The sequence below is a fragment of the Pan paniscus genome, chromosome 4, assembly GCF_029289425.2.
Source record: "Pan paniscus chromosome 4, NHGRI_mPanPan1-v2.0_pri, whole genome shotgun sequence".
Lineage (NCBI taxonomy): Eukaryota > Metazoa > Chordata > Mammalia > Primates > Hominidae > Pan > Pan paniscus.
In genome coordinates this window covers 127036805-127063787 of record NC_073253.2, presented here as the reverse complement: position 1 = coordinate 127063787, position 26983 = coordinate 127036805, and the positions used below count along the sequence as shown (strand labels likewise).

At 37.8% G+C, this 26983-nt stretch overlaps 1 protein-coding gene across 4 annotated transcripts in view; it reads left to right on the top strand.

Annotated features, from left to right (window-relative positions):
• The window catches only part of FNIP1 (folliculin interacting protein 1), a 148672-nt gene that overhangs the window by 51089 nt on the left and 70600 nt on the right, over positions 1 to 26983 (top strand). For all 4 annotated transcript variants that reach the window (XM_003829326.5, XM_003829325.5, XM_063604216.1 and 1 more), the window contains exons 2-5: positions 276 to 402; positions 13820 to 13954; positions 25440 to 25540; positions 25797 to 25871. In XM_003829326.5, the coding sequence (XP_003829374.1) occupies positions 276 to 402; positions 13820 to 13954; positions 25440 to 25540; positions 25797 to 25871 (438 nt within the window). The remainder of the gene's footprint in view (positions 1 to 275; positions 403 to 13819; positions 13955 to 25439; positions 25541 to 25796; positions 25872 to 26983) is intronic.

Below are 26983 nucleotides of genomic sequence, written 5' to 3'. Positions count from 1 at the left end.
AAGTTAATGCTTTCAAAAATCACGAGATAACTATATTTTATATATACTGATAGTTACCAGTATTATTTTTAAATAAAGATAATTTTGTTTTGCCTTTATTTTTACTTCAAAGTTTTCAGCCATGAACTGGTGATATTTTATATAAAGATATATATATTATTTAACAATAAGATAATTTTGGGCTTTATTATATAGATTTATTTCTAATAATGTATATGGAATATTTATTAATGTAACTCTAATGGATCTTTACTTTTCCTTACTTTTCTTTCAAGTTGGCCTTTACCAGAGTTTGATCCAAGCCAGATTCGACTGATTGTATATCAAGACTGTGAAAGACGAGGGAGAAATGTTTTGTTTGACTCCAGTGTTAAGAGAAGAAATGAGGACATATCAGTATCGGTGAGCATCATTATTGATTTGGTTGAATTTTAATGTTGAACATTTTGATAATTCCAGTATTATCAAACTGGATAATTGGGGCTGAGGGAGAAGGAAATGACTGGATATTGGGGCTGAGGGAGAAGGAAATGTTTGGTGAATCTAACATTTTGATTTGAATAGCTGAGGAGTGGTTTGATGCTTAGGAGTCATAGAATTGGAGACAGTCAAGCAGACAGTTGAAATGAAAGGCTAACTACAAATGTGATAAGCATGACTTCTTTGTATTTAGACTGCTGACAACAGCTCAGCAGAACTTGGCTGAGGCTGATTTTTTTTAAATTATCTCGATTATTTTTTATTACTTTTTCAGCAAACATTTATTGAAGTTTTTTTTTGTATTTGATAGTATCCTATTGAATTTCAACATATGCCTCTCCTTTACTCTTAATTTTGATTAATGCTATTCATTTTGTGTTTGTTCAGCTTTTCTCTTTTATGTTAAACAGCCCTGTAAGAATCCACTCATGCTGTTTTTTGAACTCTCCCTGCATACCTTTTCTGGGACGATGCTTCATTAGTCTCATTAATTTCTCTCCTGCTGATGTATTCCTTCATCCCTCTCAGCTTTTCTCTTTGCTTGGAAACATTCACAAAGCTGCTAAAATAATTTTTCTTTACTTTTTCCTTCAGGTTTGTGTTTGTCTAGTTCAGGCTACTATAACAAAATACTGTAGACTGGGTGCCTTAAACAAGAAACTTTGGTTTCTCCCAGCATATTTGAGTTTTTTGTGAGGGCTGTCTTCTGGGTTGCAGACTGCTGACTTCTCACTCTACCCTTTACATGGTGGAAAGAAGGCAAGAGAACTCTTCAAGTCCTTTTTATAAGGACACCAACCCCATTCATGAGGACTTCGTTCTTATGACCTAATCACCTCCTAAAGTCCCCACCTCCTAATATCGCATGGTGGGTTAGGACGACATATGAATTTTGAGGAGAGACACACATTCAGTCCATAGCAGTGTCCTTCTCTGTCTTTTCCCATCCCTGGCCTCTTTGTCCCTCTCAGTCATCTTTCTTGGTGTCTGTTGGTGTCTCTCATTTTCCCTTTGTCTATCACTCAGGCTCTCTAGAGTGTCTCTTCTCAGTCTCTCTGTTGGTCTCTCCTTGGTCTTCTCTGTCTCTCGGTGTCTCAGTAGTAATACATTGACTCTCTTCTCAAACTATCCAGTTATTACTCAACTTTCTGAAATTTGCCTATAAACCTACTCTTCTTTTTATTATAAAACTTTTCTAGAAACTCATCAGTGTCTAGAAATCAAACATTGTTGACTACTTCCAGTCTCATTTATTTTATTATGCCTTTATCCTATATACTATCTCCCTTAATTGAAAATTTATCCTCCTTCAGGGTTTATCACAACTTTATGAATCCTTTCTGATTTTCTCTAGGTAGATTTATTTTCTCCTCCATCAGAATTCTCATAATTCTTTACTCATATTCATAGCCTTCTATATCATAGCTGTATTCGTATGTGTATTTGTTACTAGACTGGGAAAAAAACCTTAAAGTAAAAAATTGTCCTGTTACTCACCTTTATTTCCTACACTGCACATTGCCTTACATGTGGTAAGTACTCAGGACACATTTTGATCAATTGTAATTACTGTTAGGAAGTTTATTTTCAAAATCCTGTAAATACTCTCCTGAAGATTTTATGTCTTCCTTTTGAACACTACTGTACATATTGAAATACTCATTGTTTGTCCTGGGTTCTATATATGGAAATAAGGACATTGTGCTGTAAATTTTTTTAAAGTTTCTACATTATAATTTGGGTTCATACATAATAAAGACATTATGTTTAAGCATTAGCAGTTTGCTGTATGAAAGTAAATTATTCAGCTTTGCTGTATTTGTACAATATTCTATTTTGCTGTGGTAAATGTTGAAGTAACTTCTCATGTTCTTCTTTCTTAGTTTTAAAACACTTTTCTTAGTTTAAAACAATTTACAAGAGAGAATAAGGACTATAAATATTATTTTGACCATTTAATATACCAAAGCCTTTTCTTTTTTGAGACAGGGTTTTTTGTTGTCTGTTTGTTTTCTTGAGACAGGGTCTCGCTCTCTCGCCCAGGCTGGAGTGCAGTGGCACAATCTCAGCTCACTGAAACCTCTGCCTCCAGGCTCAAGCAGTTCTCGTGCCTCAGCCTTGCGAGTAGCTGGGATTACAGGTGTGCACCACCACACCTGGGTAATTTTTACATTTTTAGTAGAAATGGGGTTTTGCCATGTTGGCCAGACTGGTCTTGAACTTCTGGGCTCAAGCGAACCGCCTGCTTTGGCCTCATAAAGTGCTGGGATTACCAGCGGGAGCCACTTTGCCCGGCCTATTTACCAAAACTTTTATTGAAAACATTCTTTTTAAAAAAATTAGAACATAATGTCGCCATGAGTTAGAAAGTCAAGCTTTAGAATGTGAGCCTTGCAGAATTGTTTTACTCTGTTCCCTTTATCAAAAAAGAAATTAAAACATTTTCTCATTTGGAAACAGCGTCCATCTGTCCTGCTATGTTGCCCAGGCTGGACTTGAATCCCTGGGATCACGCAGTCCTCCCTCTTCAGGCTACTTGGGACAGTTTGTTATCAGCCTGAATCTGAATTTTTGAAAAATATCATTTGAAAATTGCCAAGTAGGAGTAGAAGATAGTAATATTTGGGCTCACTCAATATGTTTGAGTGTATTTAATTAAATCAAAATCCTATTGATTGTTTACTTTGAAGCTAGTTCAGCGTTAAAAAATAGTCATTGTAAAAATACTTACTGAAGTCCTTTTAAATGTGTAAGACACATGGCAGTTTTCCTTGTAAAGATTATAGATGATCATAATTCACTTTGAGTACCTTTTATCTGGAGTGTGAGAGAAGGCAATACTTCACAGTGGAATATTGATCCATTTCTGCATTTGGTTGAACCAAAGAATTGTCAATGAAGAATATAACAGCAGTTTATTAATATAAGCAGATCATTTTTGTATTTGCATGCAAAGCAAACATTGTGTATGTAGAGTATATTTAATGGGTTTTGGGAGAAAATTAGGAAGCTATGTATTTTATTACATTTTAAATTCTATACAAAGTGAACTACATAAATGCTTTGATTAGGTTTCAGAAACCAAAGTACTTTGCATGCTCAAATAGTGTCTTATGTAAGTTGAAATAAAATTGTTAATCAGTGTATAGCTTCCTCAGAACTCATTTTTTCAGATCTGTTATATATTTTATGAAAAATGGCTGTTGAATTATAAAACCCAATTAAAGTGAATATGAGTAGTGATCTTAAAGAAGTGTTACCGGAAAGGGGTCTGGATCCACACCCCAAGAGAGGGTTCTTGGATCTTGAGCAAGAAAGAATTCAGGGCAAATCCGTAAAGTGAAAGCAAGTTTATTAAGAAAGTAAAGGAATAAAGAATGGCAACTCCATAGGCAGACCAGCCCCGAGGCCTGCTGATTGTGGGTTTTTATGGTTATTTCTTGATTGTATGCTAAACAAGGGGTGGATTATTCATGCCTCCCATTTTTTACACCATATACTGTAATTTACTGATGTTGCCAGTGGCATTTGTAAACTGTCATGGATCTGGTGGGAGTGTAGTAGTGAGGATGACCAGAGGTCACTCTTGTCGCCATCTTGGTTTTGGTGCATTTTAGCCAGCTTCTTTACTGCAGGCTTTTTCATCATCAAGGTTTTTATGACTTATGTCTTGTGCCAACCTCCTATCTCCTCCTGTGACTTAGAATGCTTTAACCATCTGGGAATGCAGCCCAGTCGGTCTGAGCCTTATTTTACCCAGCCCCTATTCAAGATGGAGTTGCTCTGGTTCAACACTTCTGACAGAAGAACCTTCCCGTGGTAGAAAAATATATTGAGATATGGTTTCGATATGAACACTAACATAGCCAAATGGATCCATTCTGATTTTATCACACTATTATCCTTATCCTAGACATTGTTTTTATGTCAACAACAGTGCAATGCTATTTCATGAGTTCCCAGTTAAGTTATATGACCATTCACATGTATCAGCTTTCACTGATTCTAAACAAGGATAAAGTTGTACATCAGTAAATTCACATAACTTTGGAAAGATGATTACAGATTTTAAGACATGAGAAACACTCCGAAGCATCATACAGTGCTAATTGAATAGTTGAGTCTTATTTATGATATCATTTGCACATAGGATTTGGTTAGATAATTGGATTTAGGTTAATATACAGAAATCAGTAAGCTCGATATATGCAAATAGCTTCCAGTTTGAACACATAAAAGTGAAACATTCATTTAAAATAGAAATTAAAATGACAAAGTTGCCTATGCATACACTTAACAAAATCTGTAAGTTTAGAACTTTAAAAGTCTTCTTAAGGGACGTAAAAACGTACCTTAACAAATGGAAAGGGTAAACATATTCCATGGCAGTAGTCAATGTTATAAAGTTGTCCAAAGTGCTTTGTAAAATAATGCTATCACAGAAACAATGTTATTCTTATTTTTGTGTGTTTGGGGTGGGGGTAGTGTCTGGAACTAAATAGTGGATTCTAAAGTTCAAATGGGAAAAAATTAGCAATGATTGGTTGGAAAACTGAAAAAGAAGGGCAGTGAGGATGAGCCAGTCCTATCACATTTGAAAATATACTGCACAGTCTCAGTATCTAAAACAGTGTTTTTTTTTGTTTTTTGTTTTTTTTTTTTGAGCTGGAGTCTCGCTCTGTCACCCAGGCTGGAGAGCAGCGGTGCAATCTCAGCTCACTACAAGCTCCGCCTCCTGGGTTCACGCCATTCTCCTGCTTCAGCCTCCCGAGTAGCTGGGACTACAGGCACCGGCCACCACGCCCGGCTAATTTTTTGTATTTTTAGTAGAGACAGGGTTTCACTGTGTTAGCCAGGGTGTTCTCCATCTCCTGACCTCGTGATCCACCCACCTCGGCCTCCCAAAGTGCTGGGATTACAGGTGTGAGCCACCACGCCTGGCCAAACAGTGTGTTATTGACATATAAATAGGCAATAGACTAATGGAACAAAATAGAGGATCAGAAATACATCCAAATACGTTCAGGAATTTTGGTATATGATTAAGGCATCATCTTAAATGGTGTTGAGACAATTAGCCATGTGGAAGAAAGATTAATTTAGACTCATACTGTTACTACTTACTATTATTATTATTTTAAAGATGGCGTCTTACTGTTTTATCCAGGCTGGTCTCAAACTCTTGGGCTCAAGCATGAGTCACTGTGCCCAGCCTTAATTTGGATTCATATCTTACAGTGTACATCAGGATGAAACCAAGTATATCAAACATTTAAATATAAAAATATAAAACTATAACATTACAAAAGAAAAAATGAGGGAGTTCCTATATATCTGTGGAGTGGAAAACGTATATCTAGGCTGGGTGCAGTGGCTTACGCCTGTAAACCCAGCACTTTGGGAGGTCAAGATGGGTGAATCACTTGAGGCCAGGTGTTTGAGACCAGTCTGGCCAACATAGGAAGACCCCGTCTCTACAGAAAACATAAAAATTAGCTGGGTGTGGTGCTGAGTGTCTGTAGTCCCAGCTACTGGGAGACTGAGGCAGAAGAATCACTTGAGCCCAGGAAGTGGAGGTTGCAATGAGCCAGGATCACGCCACTGCACTCTACCCTAAGTGACAAAGCAAGACCCTCTCCCCGCTGGCCAAAAAAAAAAAGGCCGGATGCAGTGGCTCATGCCTGTAATCCCACACTTTGGGAGGCTGAAAGGCTGAGGAGGGTGGATCACATGAGATCGGGAGTTCAAGACCAGCCTGGCCAACATGGTGAAACCCCGTCTCTACTAAAAAAAAAAGTACAAAAATTAGCCGGGTGTGGTGGCACGTGCCTGTAGTTTCATCTACTAGGGAGGCTGAGACACGAGAATTGCTTGATCCCAGGAGGCGGTGGCTACAGTGAGCCAAGATTGCAGTCATGCCACTGCACTCCAGCCTGGGCAACAGAGTGAGACTCTGTCTCAAGCAAAGATATTTCTAGCTATGAGTTAAAATTCAGAAGCCATAAAGTAAAAGATTGACAAATTTGACAGCCAATTTTTTTTAAACTTGCATGATAAAACAGAAAACAACACCATAAGGAAAGTTAAAAGACAGATGGCAACCTGAGAAAACACTTTGACAATTTAAAATGCCAAGTGTTAATATAAAGAGTTCCTAGAAATCAAGAACCACTCAGTAGATAATTGAGTGAAGGACAAGAGCTGAGCGTTGATATACAAATTGATATGACACGTTTAATAAAATCGTACGTTTATAAGATCCTCTCCCTTATCCATAATTAAGAAAATGAAAATCAAAACTATACTGAAGCTGGGCATGGTGAGGTGAGAGGATTGCTTGAGCTCAGGAATTTGAGGCCAGCCTGGGCAATATGGTGAGAACTCAACTCTTAAAAAAAAAAAAAGCAAAAAACCTATACTGAGATTTCAGGTCTTTCCTTTTCTAATGACAAAAACTAATGTCTGCTGATCTGAGGTGGAACAGTTTCATCCTGAAACCATATCCCCACTACCCTGCCCCAGTCTGCAGAAAAATTGTCTTGCACGAAACTGGTGCCTGGTGCCAAAAAGGTTGGCAACCGCTGTTAAGCACTAGGGAATACAGGTGAATAAAAGAAGACATAGTCCTTTTCCTCATGGAACTAACAGTCTAACAGGAGAAAGAGACATTTAACAGATAATTACACAAATATGTGTAATGAAATGTGTATTCCAGGTGTGTCTAATAAAAGTAATAATGATAGCAGCAGCTAACTCACGTTAGCACTTACTACCTTTACATGTAAAGAGTAAATATATGTAAAACAGAAGAGTACTACCATTATTATTCCAATTTATAGATAAAGAGGTTAAAGGATGACAATGTTTAAGTGAATTGCCATGAAAGGACTTCATTTAGTCTAGGGAGATCAAGAAAGTGATATTTTAAGCTTAGACTATGGAGGAAAAATGCGTTAAGAGTTAAGGTGAAAGAGGAAGCACTTGAGAGAGCTGGAAAGACATTCCAGGCTGAGGTAACCCTGTATGTCCAATCTCTGAAACAAAAGTTTGCTAGAGGAAGAAAAGGGACATACTTCAGTTCCAGGACTAAAGCATAAAAACACACCTAAAAGTGTGTACAAAAGGATGCACGTACACACACATACTATTCTCCCATCAGCTCCTCAGCTGTTGTTTCTCTACTCCCTCCCATCTTGAAGTCGTGACTTTTCTGAAACCAAACAGCAACAACTACAGTGGCAGATGGTCCTGTAATGAGGGGACAAGGCGCAGTCAACAACAATCCCTCATGTAAGCACAGGACTTCTATAAGCAGGAATTGTAGGAAAAAGGGTTCAATTTCTTATTATTTTACTTTGTTATCTCAGAGAAGTGATGCTGTACTTTATGTCTAGCCCACAAAAACAAATACCTTCGAATTATGCAAAAAAAGTTATAAATATTACTGAAAAATACAACTGGCTTTCTATAACTAGGTTATAATTTTTATTAACTTTTTGAAACAATCACAAATAAGTTGCAAGTTCAATACAAAGAACTTTTGCTTTTCTGAACCGAATAAGAGTAAACTGCCTACTTGATATCCCATCAGCTTTGAATACATCAATGTGTATTTCCTAAAAATATGAACATTCTTCTATGTAACCACAATACAGCAAAAATTCAGGAAATCATTGATATATTATAGCCAAATAATCCTCAGATCCCATTAAAACTTGGCAAGTTGTCAAAATAACATCCTACAGAACAAAAGGATCCAGTTGAGAATCTTGCATTGCATTTATTTGTTGTATCTCTTTAGAGATAGATCTCTCCCATGCACAGTTCACAATAGGATTCGAACTCCTATGAGGATCTAATGCTGAGACTGATGTGACAGGAGGTGGAGTGCAGGCGGTAATGCTCACTTGCCCACTGCTCACCTCCTGCCATGTGGCCCGGTTCCTAACAGGCCATGGACTGGTACTGGTCTGCAGCCACCCTCTGGCTTAGAACGCGTAGTACTTAAATACTTTGAAATGGTGGTTCGTGATAGTGGATAAGTCAAGCCAACTGGGTTTTGTCTATAAGTAGATAACAGATTTACTAGCTCTTGTAACCTTGGTGAAGTTATTTAACCTGTTTTAGCTTCACGTTTCTCATCTGTAAAATAGCATCGATAATACCTACCATGCTTAGTATTAGAGAAAATGTACATTAAGGCCTGGCATTTTGTTGGTGATCAATAAGTAATAAGGTTATTAAGATGTGGCGAAGGATGCCAATAGTAAAAATACCCATATTTTTATCAAGTGTTGAAACATACATGGAAATACCTAGTGAAGTCCCTGACTTCAATTATGTTAGCCCCTCATGTTAACTGTTTTCTAATAACAATTATAACTAGGTTGAATGCAGTGGCTCACACCTGTAATCCCAGCCAAGGATTACTTTGGGAGGCCAAGGTGGGAGGATTACTTTAGCCCAGGAGTTTGACACCAGCCTGGGCAACATAATGAGACCTCATCTCTACAAAAAGTAAAATTAGCTGGATGTGGTGGCATACGCCTGTAGTCTCAGCTCTGTGGAGATAGCTAGGATATTATAACTATTATATATAATATGTATTATACATGTGTGTATATAAAATACACACACACACACACACATTCCCTTAAGTGTTGTTAGGTAGGGTTTTTCTTCCCCTTAAACAAATAACAAATTAAGGTTTAGAGAGGTCAGTTAACTTGCTCAAGGATACAGGTTTTGAACTCACATCTAGTTCTTCTAATATACATATTTTATATGTATATATACTATACATATGTGTATATGTATATACATGCATATAAATACGTATATATGTATATACGTATATATACATATTTTATACGTATATATACATATATACGTATGTGTGTATATATATAAAAATATATATATAAAATACTTTAAGTTCTAGGGTACATGTGCACAATGTGCAGGTTTGTTACATCTGTATACATGTCCCATGTTGGTGTGCTGCACCCATTAACTCGTCATTTACATGAGGTATATCTCCTAATGCTGTTCCTCCCCGCTCCCCCGACCCCACAGCAGGCCCTGGTGTGTGATGTTCCCCTTCGTGTGTCCAAGTGTTCTCATTGTTCAATTCCAACCTATGAGTGAGAACATGCAGTGTTTGGTTTTTTGTCCTTGCGATAGTTTGCTGAGAATGATGGTTTCCAGCTTCATCCGTGTCCCTACAAAGGACATGAACTCATCCTTTTTTATGGCTGCATAGTATTCCATGGTGTATATGTGCCACATTTTCTTAATCCAGTCTATCATTATTGGACATTTGGGTTGGTTCCAAGTCTTTGCTATTGTGAGTAGTGCCGCAATAAACATACGTGTGCATGTGTCTTTATAGCAGCATGATTTATATTCCTTTGGGTATATACCCAGTAATGGGATGGCTGGGTCAAATGGTATTTCTAGTTGTAGATCCCTGAGAAATCGCCACACTGTCTTCCACAATGGTTGAACTAGTTTACAGTCCCACCAACAGTGTAAAAGCATTCCTATTTCTCCACATCCTCTCCAGCCCTTTTTGTTTCCTGACTTTTTAATGATCGCCATTCTAACTGGTGTGAGATATCTCACTGTGGTTTTGATTTGCATCTCTCTGATGGCCAGTGATGATGAGCATTTTTTCATGTGTCTGTTGGCTGCATAAATGTCTTCTTTTGAGAGGTGTCTGTTCATATCCTTCGCCTACTTTTTGATGGGGTTGTTTTTTTTCTTGTAAATTTGTTTGAGTTCTTTGTAGATTCTGGATATTAGCCCTTTGTCAGATGAGTAGGTTGCAAAAATTTTCTCCCATTCTGTAGGTTGCCTGTTCACTCTGATGGTAGTTTCTTTTGCTGTGCCAAATCTCTTTAGTTTAATTAGATCCCATTTGTCAATTTTGGCTTTTGTTGCCATTGCTTTTGGTGATGTAGACATGATTAAAAGAACTAGAGAAGCAAGAGCAAACAAATTGAAAAAGCTAGCAGACGGCAAGAAATAACTAAGATCAGAGCAGAACTGAAGGAGATAGAGACACAAAAAACCCTTCAAAAAATCCATGAATCCAGGAGCTGGTTTTTTGAAAAGATCAACAAAATTGATAAACCGCTAGCAAGACTAATAAGAAAAGAGAGAAGAATCAAATAGACGCAATAAAAAATGATAAAGGGGATATCACCACCGATCCCGCAGAAATACAAACTACCATCAGAGAATACTGTAAACACCTCTACGCAAATAAACTAGAAAATCTAGAAGAAATGGATAAATTCCTCAACACATACATCCTCCCAAGACTAAACCAGGAAGAAGTTGAGTCTCTGAATAGAACAGTAACAGGCTCTGAAATTGAGGTAATAATTAATAGCTTACCAACCAAAAAAAGTCCAGGACCAGACAGATTCACAGCCGAATTCTACCAGAGGTAGAAGGAGGAGCTGGTACCATTCCTTCTGAAACTATTCCAATCAATAGAAAAAGAGGGAATCCTCCTTAACTCATTTTATGAGGCCAGCATCATCCTGATACCAAAGCCTGCCAGAGACACAACAAAAAAAGAGAATTGTAGACCAATATCCCTGATGAACATCGATGCAGAAATCCTCAATAAAATACTGGCAAACCAAATCCAGCAGCACATCAAAAAGCTTATCCACCATGATCAAGTGGGCTTCATCCCTGGGATGCAAGGCTGGTTTAACATACGCAAATCAATAAATGTAATCCAGCATATAAACAGAACCAAAGACAAAAACCATGTGATTATCTCAATAGATGCAGAAAAGGCCTTCGACAAAATTCAGCAGCCCTTCATGCTAAAAACTCTCAATAAATTAGGTATTGATGGGACATATCTCAAAATAATAAGAGCTATATATGACAGACCCACAGCCAATATCATACTGAATGGACAAAAACTGGAAGCATTCCCTTTGAAAACTGGCACAAAACAAGGATGCCCTCTCTCACCACTCCTATTCAACATAGTGTTGGAAGTTGTGGCCAGGGCAATCAGGCAGGAGAAAGAAATAAAGGGTATTCAATTAGGAAAAGAGGAAGTTAAATTGTCCCTGTTTGCAGATGACATGATTGTGTATCTAGAACACCCCTCATCTCAGCCCAAAATCTCCTTAAGCTGATAAGCAACTTCAGCAAAGTCTCAGGATACAAAATCAATGTGCAAAAATCACAAGCTTTCTTATACACCAATAACAGAGAAACAGAGAGCCAAATCATGAGTGAACTCCCATTCACAATTGCTTCAAAGAGAATAAAATACCTAGGAATCCAACTTACAGGGGATGTGAAGGACCTCTTCAAGGAGAACTACAAACCACTGCTCAACGAAATAAAAGAGGACACAAACAAATGGAAGAACATTCCATGCTCATGGATAGAAAGAATCAATATCGTGAAAATAGCCATACTGCCCAAGGTAATTTATAGATTCAGTGCCATCCCCATCAAGCTATCAATGACTTTCTTCACAGAATTGGAAAAAACTACTTTCAAGTTCATATGGAACCAAAAAAGAGCCTGCATTGCCAAGTCAATCCTAAGCCAAAAGAACAAAGCTGGAGGCATCATGCTACCTGACTTCAAACTATACTACAAGGCTACAGTAACCAAAACAGCATGGTACTGGTACCAAACAGAGATATAGACCAATGGAACAGTAAAGAGCCCTCAGAAATAATACCACACATCAACAACTATCTGATCTTTGACAAACCTGACAAAAACAAGCAATGGGGAAAGGATTCCCTGTTTAACAAATGGTGCTGGGAAAACTGGCTAGCCGCATGTAGAAAGCTGAAACTGGATCCCTTCCTTACACCTTATACAAAAATTAATTCAAGATGGATTAAAGACTTAAATGTTAGACCTAAAACCATAAAAACCCTAGAAGAAAACCTAGGCAATACCATTCAGGACATAGGCATCGGCAAGGACCTCATGTTGAACTCATATCTAGTTCTAAAGCTTTTATTCTTTTTACTTTAAATTTTTGGTTAGAGATAACTGGAGACTAGTACATGTAATTTTTAACAATGCCTTTGGTGATGTTGGTAACTAGAAAACATTCAGTCTTCAGTAAATGTGACTTTAGTCAGATTATTTGTTCTAAAAACCTACCTGAGGTTTGTTAAATGAAAGAATGGACATACTGGTAACTGTGATAAAGCACTGGAATACTTTTAGGAATATCACAGATGTTGGTGGATTGTAACTTTGGTAGTTGTGAGCAGTGAAAGATGTAGAGAAGCTGTTGGGGAGGAAAAAGAGAAAGAGGAATTAAAAAGAAATACATTTTTCTTCTACACTAGACTGTACAACCATCTGGTCCTAAGTTCATTCTCTCATTAAAATTTTATTTATTACATTACTATATTCTCATTTCGAAAGAATAAACACATGTATAGTTAAATCTGAAAGTCTCATTTGCATTTCTCCTTTCATCCCTGCATTTCTCCCCAGAAAAATACGTTATTTTTTATAACAGTGTTTACTTACATTAACTTGGGTTTATTGTTGTATTTAAATGAATGAATAAGTATTTTTTACATGGTCTCAGTTTTGATTTCTAATATGGGAAATATTGATAAATATAACTCATGTACACAAAAGACTCTTGGGATCCTCGATAACTTATAAGAACATTAAGGGTTGTTTTGTTTGTTTGTTTTTTTTTTTGTTTTTTTTTTTTGAAACAGAGTCTCACTCTGTCACCCAGGCTGGAGTGCAGTGGTGCAGTCTCAGCTCACTTCCCAGGTTCAAAAGATTCTTGTGCCTCATCCTCCCAAGTAGCTGGGATTACAGGCATGTGCCACCATGCCCAGCTAATTTTTGTCTTTTTAGTAGAGACAGGGTTTCTCCCTGTTGGTCGGGCTGGTCTTGAACTCCTGGTGTCAAGTGATCCACCTCCTCAGCTTCCCAAAGTGCTGGAATTACAGGTATGAGCCACCAAGCCCTGCGCATAAAGGGGTTTTGAGACCAAATAATTTGAAAACTACTGCAATATATTATTACATTGGTATTAATGAACATCGTATAGGCCGTGGTAATCTAGAAAATTCTCAGGATATAATAATGTTGGCCAGAAATACAAACCCCACAAATTTTATTATAGTTATGAGACAAAGAATAGAAAATAGTACTGGAGAAAATACAGCAAAATGCCAATAGCCATATTAATGTTGTATTTTGAGTTATTTCATTCTTGGTTTTTCCAAAGGTTTTTATACTTTGATGAAATTTGTATATGGTTAAAAATCTGTTAAAACATGAGTGGAAATATCTGTTATTTCAGAAACTCTGCAGTGATGCTCAAGTTAAAGTCTTTGGGAAATGCTGCCAACTGAAACCTGGAGGAGACAGTTCTTCCTCTTTAGATAGTTCTGTGACTTCATCTTCTGATATAAAAGACCAGTGTCTTAAGTACCAGGTAAGATCATTGATGTCATTTATTTATTCATTCATTTATAAATATTTTTGAACATCATCCAGTGGACTGTGGAGATATAATAGCAATTAGTCCTTATCTTCCTAGAGCTTGCATTGAAGCTGGAGAGACAGATAAACAACTATGTTTATGAACTTTGATAAATCTTAGAATAGGAGAAGTAAAAAGCTATAGGCATAGGTTGCATGAGTATTTTCTCCTTATATTTCCCAATTCAGATTTATTGGGTTATCAGAATAATTTCTTATTTTACATACTTTTTTATTATTGAAATATGAAGATAAATATACTAATACAGTTTCAGTTGTATGAAATTAAAGTATGATTGGAAGTATACATAATACACAGTTTTATTTCTCAAAAGTAATGTGACTTCTTGTAAAATATGGAATTAAACGTATTAGTAAGTATAATACATAGGAACCTCTCTCTAAATGTATTACATTTTATATAAGATCAGTATTTGGTCTCATGCTTAGCAAGTGTCATCTGATGTAAATTTATTTGTGTCATCCAAGTTTGCATTAATCACAAGTATTTTATATTTACTCAGTATCAAAATAGAATCTTGGCTTTTTAATTACTGGTAATGAGATGATTGTGTTTTGATGGAAATTGATCTTTATACCTAATCAATGGGACAAGCTATGTGAAAAGAGTCTGAAATTATTAAACTCCAGTTGGATTTACTGCACAGTTCCCCCTGCCTTCTTCTATTCCACCTCCCCTTTAGGCATGATACCTTAACAAATCCATAATAGTCCTGTGCTATACAACACCATCATGACTTACACCATTTTGCACAACTTTGAAAGTTTTGTGATTTTTAAAAAATTAGCCGTGTGGGCCGGGCATGGTGGCTCATGCCTGTAATCCCAGCATTTTGGGAGGCTGAGGCGGGCAGACCACCTGAGGTCAGGAGTTCGAGACCAGCCTGACCAACATGGAGAAACCCTATCTCTACTAAAAATGTAAAATTAGGCATGGTGGCACATGCCTGTAATCCCAGCTACTCAGGAGGCTGGGGCAGGAGAATTGCTTGAACCTGGGAGGCGGATGTTGTGGTGACCCAAGATTGCGCCATTGCACTACAGCCTGGGTAACAAGAGCGAACCTCTGTCTCAAAAAAAGAAAAAAAAAATTAGCCGTGTGTGGTGGTGTGAGCCTGTAGTCCCAGCTACTCAGGAGGCTGAGGTGGGAGGATTGCTTGAGCCCGGAAGTTCTAGGATGTGGTGAGTTATGATCATGCCATAGCAACCCAGCCTGGGTGACAGAGTGAGACCTTGTCTCAAAAAAAATATGGCTGGCAAGATGGCCAAATAGGAACAGCTTCGGTCTGTAGCTCCCAGTGAGATCAGCGCAGAAGGCGGGTGATTTCTGCATTTCCAACTGAGTGTAAACAAAGCTGCTGGGAAGTTAGAACTGGGCGGAGCTCACTGCAGCTCAGCTAAGCCACTGTAGCCAGACTGTCTCTCTAGATTCCTCCTCTCTGGGCAGGGCATCTCTGAAAGAAAGGCAGCAGCCCCAGTCAGGGGCTTATAGATAAAACTCCCATCTCCCTGGGACAGAGCACCTGGAGGAAGGGGTGGCTGTTGGCACAGCCTCAGCAGACTTAAATGTTCCTGCCTTTTGACTCTGAAGAGAACAGTGGATCTCTCAGCACAGCTTTCAAGCTCTGGTAAGGGACAGACTACCTCCTCAAGTGGGTCCCTGACCCCTATGACTCCTCACTGGGAGATACCTCCCAGCGGGGGTCAACAGACATCACATACAGGAGAGCTCCAGCTGGCATCTGGCAGGGGCTCCTCTGGAATGAAGCTTCCAGAGGAAGGGACAGACAGGAATCTTTGCTGTTCTGCAGCCTCCAGTGGTGATACCCAGGCAAACAGGGACTGGAGTGGACCACCAGCAAACACCAGCAGACCTGCAGCAGAGGGGCCTGACTGGTAGAAGGAAAACTAACAAACAGAAAGGAATAGCATCAACATCAACAAAAAGGACATCCACATGAAAACCCCATCCAAAGGTCACCAGCATCAAAGACCAAAGATAGATAAATCCATGAAGATGAGGAAAAACGAGCATAAAAGGCTGAAAATTCCAAACACCAGAATGCCTCTCCTCCTCCAAAGGATCACAACACCTTGCCAGCAAGGGAACAAAACTGGACGGAGGATGAGTTTGACAGGTTGACAGAAGTAGGCTTCAGAAGATAATAAAGGTAATAAACTCCTGTGAGCTAAAGGAGCATGTTCTAACCCAATGCAAGGAAGCTAAGAACCTGGAAAAAAGGTTAGATGAATTGCTAACTGGAATAAGCAGTTTAGAGAAGAACATGAATGACCTGATGGAGCTGAAAAACACAGTACGAGAACTTCATGAAGCATACGCAAGCCATCAATAGCTGAATCAATCAAGCGGAAGAAAGGATATCAGAGATTGAAGATCAACTTAATGACATAAAGCATGAAGACAGAATTAGAGAAAAAAGAATGAAAAGGAAGAAACAAAGCCTCCAAGAAATATGGGACTATGTGAAAAGACCAAACCTGTGTTTGATTGGTGTACCTAAAAGTGACAGGGAGAATGGAACCAAGTTGGAAAACACTCTTAAGGATATTATCCACGAGAACTTTCCCAACATAGCAAGACAGGCTAACATTAAAATTCAGGAAATACAGAGAACACAACAAAGATACTGCTCGAGAAGAGCAACCCCAAGACACATAATTGTCAGATTCACCAAGGTTGAAATGAAGGAAAAAATGTTAAGGGCAGCTGGAGAGAAACATTGGGTTATACACAAAGGAAAGTCCATCAGACTAACAGTGGATCTCTCTGCAGAAACTCTAAAGCCAGAAGAGAGTGGGGGACCAATATTCAGCATTCTTAAAGAAAAGAATTTTCAGCTCAGAATTTCATATCCAGCCAAACTAAGCTTCATAAGTGAAGGAGAAATGAAATCCTTTCCAGAGAAGCAAATGCTGAGAGACTTTGTCACCATCAGGCTTGCCTTACAAGAGCTCCTGAAGGAAGCACTAAATATGGCAAGGAAAAACGGTAACAGCCACTGCAAAAACATATGAAATTGTAAACACTGTTGACACTAAGAAGAAACAGCATGAACAAACAGGCAAAATAACCAGCTAGCATCATAATGACAGGATCAAATCCACACATAACAATATTAACCTTAAATATAAATGGGCTAAATGCCCCTGTTAAGAGACACAGACTGGCAAATTGGATAACGAGTCAAGACCCATGAGTGTGCTGTATTCAGGAGACCCATCTCATCTGCAAAGATACACATAGGCTCAAAATAAAAGGATAGAGGAATATTTACCAAGCAAATGGAAAGCAAAAAAAAGCAGGGGTAGCAATCCTAGTCTTTGATAAAACAGACTTTAAACCAGCAAAGATATTAAAGAAAAACAAAAAGACAAAGAAGGGCATTACATAATGGTAAAGGAATCAATGCAACAATAGGGATCAATGTAACAAGAAGAGCTAACTATTGTAAGTATATATGCACCCAGTACAAGAGCACCCAGATTCATAAAGCAAGTTCTTAAAGACCTACAAAGAAACTGAGACTCCCACACAATAATAGTGGGAGACTTTAACACCCCACTGTCAATATTAGACTGATCAACAAGACAGAAAATTAACAAGGATGTTCAGGACTTGAACTCAGCTCTGGACCAAGCAGACCTAATAGACATCTGCAGAACTCTCCACCCCAAATAAACAGAATATACATTCTTCTCAGCAACACATCACACTTATTCTAAAATTGACCACATAATTGGAAGTAAAACACTCCTCAGCAAATGCAAAAGAACGGAAATCATAACAAACAGTCTCTCAGACCAAAGTGCAATCAAATTAGAATTCAGGATTAAGAAACTCACTCAAACTGCACAACTACTTAGAAACTGAACAACCTGCTCCTGAATGACTACTGGGTAAATAACAAACTGAAGGCAGAAATAAGTAAGTTTGAACAAAGACACACCATACCAGAATCTCTGAGACACAGCTAAAGCAGTGTTTAGAGGGAAATTTATAGCACTAAATGCCCACAGGAGAAAGCGGGAAAGATCTAAAATTGACACCCTAACATCATAATTAAAAGAACTAGAGAAGCAAAAGCAAACAAATTCAAAAGCTAGCAGAAGACAAGAAATAACTAAGATGAGAGCAGAACTGAAGGAGATAGAGACCCAAAAAACCCTTCAAAAAATCAATGAATCCAGGAGCTGGTTTTTTGAAAAGATTAACAAAATAGACCACTAGCCAGATTAGTAAAGAAGAAAAGAGAGAAGAATCAAATAAACACAATAAGAAACGTGTTGATCCCACAGAAATACAAACTACTATCATAGAATACAATAAACACCTCTACACAAATAAACTAGAAAATCTAGAAGAAATGGATAAATTCCTGGACACATACACCATCCCAAGACTAAACCAGGAAGAAGTCAAATCCCTAAATAGACCAATAACAAGTTCTGAAATTGAGGCAGTAATTAATGGCCTGCCAACCAAAAAAAGTCCAGGACCAGACTGATTCACAGCCAAATTCTACCAGAGGTACAACGAGGAGCTGGTGCCATTCCTTCTGAAACTATTCCAATCAATAGAAAAAAAGGAAATCCTTCCTAACTCATTTTATGAGGCCAACATCATCCTGATACCAAAACCTAGCAGAGACACAACAAAAAAAGAAAATTTCAGGCCAGTATCCCTGATGAACATCAATGGGAAAATCCTCAATAAAATACTGGCAAACTGAATCCAGCAGCACACCAAAAAGCCTATCCACCACGATCAGGTCGCCTTTGTCCCTGGGATGCAAGGCTGGTTCAACATATGCAAATCAATAAATGTAATCCATCACGTGAACAGAACCAATGACAAAAATCACATGATTATCTCAGATGCAGAAAAGGTCTTCGATAAAATTCAACACCCTATCATGCTAAAAACTCTCAATAAACTAGGTATTGATGGAATATATCTCAAAATAATAAGAGCTATTTATGACAAACCCATAGCCAGTATCATCCCGAATGGGCAAACGCTGGAAGCATTCCCTTTGAAAACCAGCACAAGATAAGGATATCCTCTCTCACCACTCCTATTCAACATAGTATTGGAAGTTCTGTCCAGGGCAATCAGGCAAGAGAAAGAAATAAAGGGTATTCAAATAGGAAGAGAGGAAGTCAAATTGTTCCTGTTTGCAGATGACATGATTGTATATTTAGAAAACCCCATTGTCTCAGGCCAAAATCTCCTTAAGCTGTTAAGCAACTTCAGCAAAGTCTCAAGATACAAAATCAATGTGCAAAAATCACAAGCATTCCTATACACCAGTAATAGACAAACAGCCAAATCATGAGTGAACTCCCATTCACAATTGCTACAAAGAAAATAAAGTACCTAGGAATCCAACTTACAAGGGATGTGAAGGACCTCTTCAAGGAGAACTACAAACCACTGCTCAAGGAAAAAGAGAGGATACAAACAAATGGAAGAACATTTCATGCTTATGGATAGGAAGAATCAGTATCGTGAAAATGGCTATCATGCCTATAGTAATTTATAGATTCAATGCTATCCCCATCAATCTACCATTGATTTTCTTCACAGAATTAGAAAAAACTACTTTAAATTTCATATGGAACCAAAAAAGAGCCTGTATAGCCAAGAAAATCCTAAGCCAAAAGAACAAAGCTGGAGACATCATGCTACCTGACTTCAAACTATACCACAAGGCTACAGTAAGCAAAACAGCATGGTACTGGTACCAAAACAGATACATAGACCAATGGAACAGAACAGAGGCCTCAGAAATAATGCCACACATCAACAACCATCTGATCTTTGACAAACCTGACAAAAACAAGCAATGGGGAAAGGATTCCCTATTTAATAAATGGTGTTGGGAAAACTGGCTAGCCATATGCAGAAAACTGAAACTGGATCCCTTCCTTACACCTTATACAAAAATCAATTCAAGATGGATTAAAGACTTAAATGTAAGACCTAAAACCATAAAAACCCTAGAAGAAAACCTATGCAATACCATTCAGGACATAGGCATAGGCAAAGACTTTATGACTAAAACAGCAAAAGCAATGGCAACAAAAGCCAAAATTGACAAATGGGATCTAATTAAAGAGCTTCTGCACAGCAAAAGAAACTGTCATCAGAGTCAACAGGCAACCTGCAGAATGGGAGAAAACTTTTGCAATTAGCCCATCTGACAAAGGGCTAATATCCAGAATCTATAAGGAACTTAAACAAATTTACAAGAAACAAACAACCCCATCAAAAAGTAGGTGAAGGATACAAACAGACACTTCTCAAAAGAAGACATTTATGCGGCCAACAAACATGAAAAAAAAAGCTCTTTATCACTGGTCACCAGAGAAATGCAAATCAAAACCATGATGAGATAAGCATCTCACGCCAGTTAGAGTGGCAGTCAGTAAAAAGTCAGGAAACAAAAGATGCTGGATAGGATGTGGAGAAATAGGAACACTTTTACACTGTTGGTGGGAGTGTAAATTAGTTCAACCATTATGGAAGACAGTGTGCCAATTCCTCCAGGATCTAGATCCAGAAATACCAGTTGACCCAGCAATCCCATTACTGGGTATGTACCCAAAGGATTATAAATCATTCTAGTTTAAAGACACATGGATATGTATGTTTATTGCAGCACTATTCACAATAGCAAAGACTTGGAACCAACCCAAATGTCCATCAATGATAGACTGGATAAAGAAAATGTGGCACATATACGCTATGGAATACTGTGCAGCCATAAAAAAGAATGAGTTCGTGTCCTTTGCAGGGACATGGATGAAGCTGGAAACCATCATTCTCAGCAAAATAACACAAGAACAGAAAACCAGCACTGCATGTTCTCACTCATAAGTGGGAGTTGTACAGTGAAAACACATGGTCACAGGGAGGGAAACATCACACACCAGGACCTATTGGGGGGTTGGGGGCTAGGGGAGGGATAGCATTAGGAAAAATACCTAATGTAGATGACAGGTTGATGGATGCAGCAAACCACCATGGCACTTTTATACCTATGTAACAAGCCTGCACATTCTGCACATGTATCCCAGAACTAAAAAGCATAATAATAATTTTTTTTTAAATGTATATAATTTCAGGTAAGTGGAACATTGTCTTTGAGTTACACAGGGTTTAACAGATTATTAGCTTCCAGGAATGAGTACTTAGAATAGACCTTTTAAATAAGGGATTTTAAAATAGACAATAATGATAATAGCATCCTTTTAATTATAAGCTTCATTGTAGATTATGTCACATTAAAATACTTACCTTGCCAGTCACATTCATGGTAACTATTTAGTATATGTTAGAACGGACAAAGAGAACCTTAGTAGTAAACTATATGGTGTCATAAAATTCACATAGCAATTTATTAATATTTTTACTGTATTTTGCTTTCTGGGGATTATTTTATTTGTATAATAGTAAAATCTATAAATAAATGCCTTGGTATTTAAATTTGTATAGCTTGCTTAATACAAGAAATAAGAAATTCAGTCAAAATAACAATGGAGTTAGACACATTATGGTAAAAATGAGCTTATAAGGGAAGGCTGCCATGTCTGTCATTAGCCAGAAGTAATTTAGGTTGCCAAGTAATACTGGCATTGATTTTTTAAATAGCTATTTTATCATTAAAAATTTTTTCTGCTCCTTTTCTGAAATGTTGTTCTCAGTACCCAAGCCTCTATGTCTTAAAATAAAAATTTGATCTTAACCAAATCTCAAGAATAAATTAGTTGCTTTGTATATTAGTAACCTAGGTATGACAGAAATGACTTTTTCTTAAAAATTAACTTTGTGGGCTGGGCGAGTTAGCTCACACCTGTAATCCCAGCACTTTGGGAGGCCAAGGTAGGTGGATCACGAGGTCAAGAGATCGTTATCATCCTGGCCAAAATGGTGAATCCCTGTCTCTACTAAAAACACAAAAATTAGCTGGGTATGGTGGTGCGCACCTGTATTGCCAGCTACTCGGGATGCTGAGGCAGGAGAATTGTTTGAACCCAGGAGGCGGAGGTTGCAGTGAGCCAAGATTGTGCCATTGCACTCCAGCCTGGGCGACAAGAGCAAGACTTCATCTCAAAAAAATGTGAAACTGATATAAAAATAGCCATGTATTAAAAAATGTGTTGCTACTTGAAGGTGTCTTTTTAAAGAAAAGTACAAATATTTAAACGTGGATTATCTTAACCCTAATAATAGGACAATTTAAGATAGGTAGTAAAGAGATAAAGGAGTAAAAGAGTCACATGATAAAACAAAAAACAGTGTGCAGCTGTATATCCTGGTCTCCAGTTGTAAAATGGGGATTCTCTTCACTATATGGTTATTAGAATTTTCCTAAATATTTTAGAAACCATTTATTTTTTGATTTTATATAATTGCATCAGTTAAGAATGGTATTGGGACACTCTCTAAACAGTGGCTTAAACAAATTAGGGGTTGCGTTGCTGACATACATGATAACCCTAAAAGTGTACTATCTAGGTATGATACTGGGCTTCAAGATACCCTCAGAGACCATGGTTCCCTTATCTTTCTACTTAGAGTTAGTGTGTACTTGTTGCATTGTTGTTATAATATGACATCTCCATCTGTAGTGACTTCCATTTACATCTTACTGACCAGGCCTGTGTCAAATGCATGTAAATGAATAGTTCTGAAAATTGCTACTTCAACCATAACACTGATCTTTTAAGTATAAAAATTATTCTAAATCTCCTATCTTCAAGTGAGGCTGTGAAATGAAATTTTTTTCAGTTGTGCACATTACTGCCCTAAAACAAACTGAACTTCAAAAAATGAGGAAGAATTAGAGAATAGATACTTGGTAGGTAAAAAGTGATATTTGCCATGATATCTAAATAGTAACCAAATGGATAAGCTCAATCTTTAACTATTGTCTGACTCCTGTGAAGACAAAGAATAATGAAAGAGAATAACTTTTTAATCAGGAGGTTCTTTGGAAACAAGACATTATAATGTTTCAAGGAAGTCTTTCTCTGTCGCCCAGGCTGGAGTGCAATGGCGTGATCTCCACTCACTACAACCTCTGCCTCCTGGGCTCAAGCGATTCTCCTGCCTCAGCCTCCCGCATAGCTGGGATTACAGGCGTGCACCACCATGCCCAGCTAATTTTTTGTATTTTTAGCAGAGATGGGGTTTCACCATGTTGGCCAGGCTGGTCTTGAACTCCTGACCTTGTGATCCTCTCGCCTAAGCCTCCCAAAATGCTGGTATTACAAGCGTGATCCACCGCGCTAGCCTCAAGGAAGTCTTTAAAAAAAAATTGTGGGAAGAACATGAGATCTACCCTCTTAAATTTTTAAATTTACAATGAATTGTTTTCTACATGTACAGTGTTACACTATAGATTTCTAGAGCTTATTCAAATTGCTTGACTGAAATTTAATGCCATTGATTAGTAACTCCCCATTTCCCCCTCACCCCAGCCCCTGGTAACTACCATTCTACTCTTTGATTCTGTAAATTTGGCTATTTTAAATACCTCATATAAGTGGAGTATTTATCTTATCATGCAGTATTTATCTCTTTGTGACTGGCTTATTTCATTTAGCCTAACGTCCTTAAGATTCATCCGTGTTGCGTGTTGCAGAATTTTCTTCTTTTTGAAAACTGAATAGTGTTTCATTCTATGTATTTATTATATTTCATTTATCCATGCATCTGTCAGTGGACATTTAGGGTTATTTTCACATCTTGGCTATTGTGAATAGTGCTGTAATGAATATAGGAGTGCTAACATCTCTTTGAGATCCTGATTTTAATTATTTTGGGAAAATGCCCAGAAGTGGAATTGCCAGATCACATGGTAGTTCTATTTTTAATTTTTGGAGGACTTGCCATGTTGTTTTCCATAAGTACAATACCATTTTGCATTCCTACAACAATGTGCAAGGGCTCCAGTTTTCCCACATCCTCACCACTTGTCTTTGCTTTTTTGATTATAGCCAACCTGACAGGTTTTGTGGTTTTGATTTACATTTCTCTGATTAGAAATGTTGAGCGTTTCTCCTGTATCAGTTGGTCATTTGTATGAATTCTTTGGAGAAATGTTTATTCAAGACCTTAATTGCGTTATTAGTTTTTACTATAGAGTTGTAGGGGTTTCTGGTACATTTTGAAGCCGAATCCCTTATCAGATACATGGTTTGCAAGTATTTTTTCCCATTCCACATTTTATCTTTTCCCATTCCATATTTTATCTTTTTGCCCTCTTGATTATTTTCTTTGCTGTGCAGAAACATTTTAGTTTGATGTAGTCCCACTTGTCTGTTTTTGCTGTTGTTACCTGTGCTTTGGGTGTCATATCTGTGAAACTATTGCTAAGACCAATGTCATCAAGCTTTTCTCCTGTTTTCTTCTGGGAGTTTTACAGTTTCAGGTCATACATGTAAGCCTTTAATCTATATTCAGTTGATTTTTGTGCATGATATAGGACACCAGTTTTATTCTTTCGCATGTGGATATCCAGTTTTCCCAGAAGCATTTGTTAAGGATACTATCCTGTCCCCATTGTGTATTCTTAGCACCCTTCTTGAAGATAAGTTGACTGTATACATGTAGGTTTATTTCTGGGCTGTTTGTTCTGTTCCATTGGTCTATATGTCTGTCTTAATGTCAGTACCTTACTGTTTTCACTACTGTAGCTTTGTAGTATAATTTGAAATCAGGAAGTGTAATGCCCACCAGCTTTGTTCTTTTTCAAGGTTGATTTGGCTGCTGCTTCTTGAAGAAGAAGGTTGTTGTCTTCTGTGGTTTCATGTGAATTTTAATATGTTTTTCTGTTTTTGTAAAAAATGCCATTAGGATTTTCATAGGCATAGTATTGAAACTGTAGATCACAGATATGTCTTTACAGAAATACAAAATAGATATAAATTGCCCCATTTATGGATGCTTCTTATATACAACAGGAGTAGTAAAAATTATTCTGCATATTCTTTGAATTTCACTTATTATCTATCCTGGAGAAGCATTGCGTATGCATAAGATGTGGTTAAGAATGCCTACTTTTGCATTATTGGTAATAGCAAAAATCTGGAAGTGACTTAAATGCCCATGAGTAAAGGGAACTGTTCTGACAAACTGTAGTATTTTCATACAATAAAATATTGTACAGCTCTTAAAAGGAATTAGTCAAATTTATGTGTAACAACATGGTTACATCAAGAAAGCATTTTAAAAGGAAGAAAATCAAGTTGCAGAACAGCGTATACAGTGTAGAATTACAACTCTTAATGTAGAATAACTATATCAAGAATTTTTAATAAAAATCAACATATGAAATAGTCATAAGCTTTTAATTAACACAGTTTGTTAATATGTGGTTATTGTTTAGGGTTCTCGGTGCTCTTCTGATGCCAATATGCTTGGAGAGATGATGTTTGGCTCAGTAGCAATGAGCTACAAAGGATCCACCTTAAAAATTCATCAGATTCGGTGAGAGGTTTTCTGATTTTTTTTTAACGAGTCCCATTTTTAGATATTTTTGTTTTTTTAGAGATAATTTTATATGATCTTCACTCAGATTGAGCTTGTCATACTCCATTTAACATGTTCTATGGTTTTAATGCTACTTCATGGCTCTTGCAGCTATGCTGTGAAACCTCTGTGACTTACACATTTTTATTTATAATAAATCCAAAAGGTCATTATATTTTAGTTTTGGTCTCTCTCTTTCTCTTTTTCTTCATAGTTCCCCTCCACAGCTCATGCTCAGCAAAGTGTTTACTGCTCGGACTGGCAGCAGTATTTGTGGGAGTCTCAATACGTAAGTGCTTATGGATACAGGGGGAAATGTATTACTTTAGATGTGCAAAGTATGAAAACTAACAAACTGCTTTTAGGACTGCAGCACAAGTTCAGATTTTCTGTCTTTCCTTAAGTTTAAAAGTTCATGGAAGCCAGATTTCACTCTCAATTGAGTTTAGTTGAGAAACATGAGATGTGGTTTCTGTTTCTGTGAATTGCTAGAAGCAGTATCTGGAAGTAGAATGTTGAATGGATTTCCGTCTTAGGGCAACATGCTGATTTTCAGTTTTGCGGTACCACGCTGAGTTACCTGAGTTACCACAATCTGTAGGGTTGGTGCTCTTCAATTTTCAGATCCCCTACGAAATTAACCCTAAAGACAGGACTGACCTAGGTCAGCCATACTGATATTGCACATATACACTATATAATGATAGCCACCAGGGTATTACAAGCTATTAATGCAAAGATTAGAATAGTGAAGCTGAAACAAAGGCAGGCCTGGTGTCAGGATCATGGGCCATGTGCCAGAACCTAGTAAATTACTGGGGCTAAAGTTAGGCAGTGGAAGACCCCAGAGAGAGATTTTGCAGGTGCCATATCAGAGCAAGACTCATTGGCTAGTCAGAGCCCCTGGGGGTAACCCAAGGTCAAAGGCAGCAAGGAAACTACTCCAGACAACAGAAATTCTGTAGAGCCCCCATTAATTGTTAATGCCTTAAAAAGACCTGTTTGGAAGAGTTTTATTAGCTAAGTTTCTAATACCTGTAACTCTTTGGAAGGAAAGTGGGAGGTAGTCTTTTTTTTTTTTGAGATGGAGCCTCACTGTGTCACCAGGCTGGAGTGCAGTGGCGCGATCTCAGCTCACTGCAACCTCTGTCCTGGGTTCAAGCGATTCTCCTGACTCAGCCTCCAGAGTAGGTGGGACTACAGGCGCAGGCCACCACGCCCGGCTGACTTTTTTTTTTTTTTTTGTATTTTTAGTAGAGACAGGGTTTCACTATGTTGGCCAGGCTGGTGTCAAACTCCTGACCTCAAGTGATCTGCCTGCCTCGGCCTCCCAAAGTGCTGGGATTACAGGCATGAGCCACCATGCCCGGCCGTGGGAGGTATCCTTTAAAATATTATGGA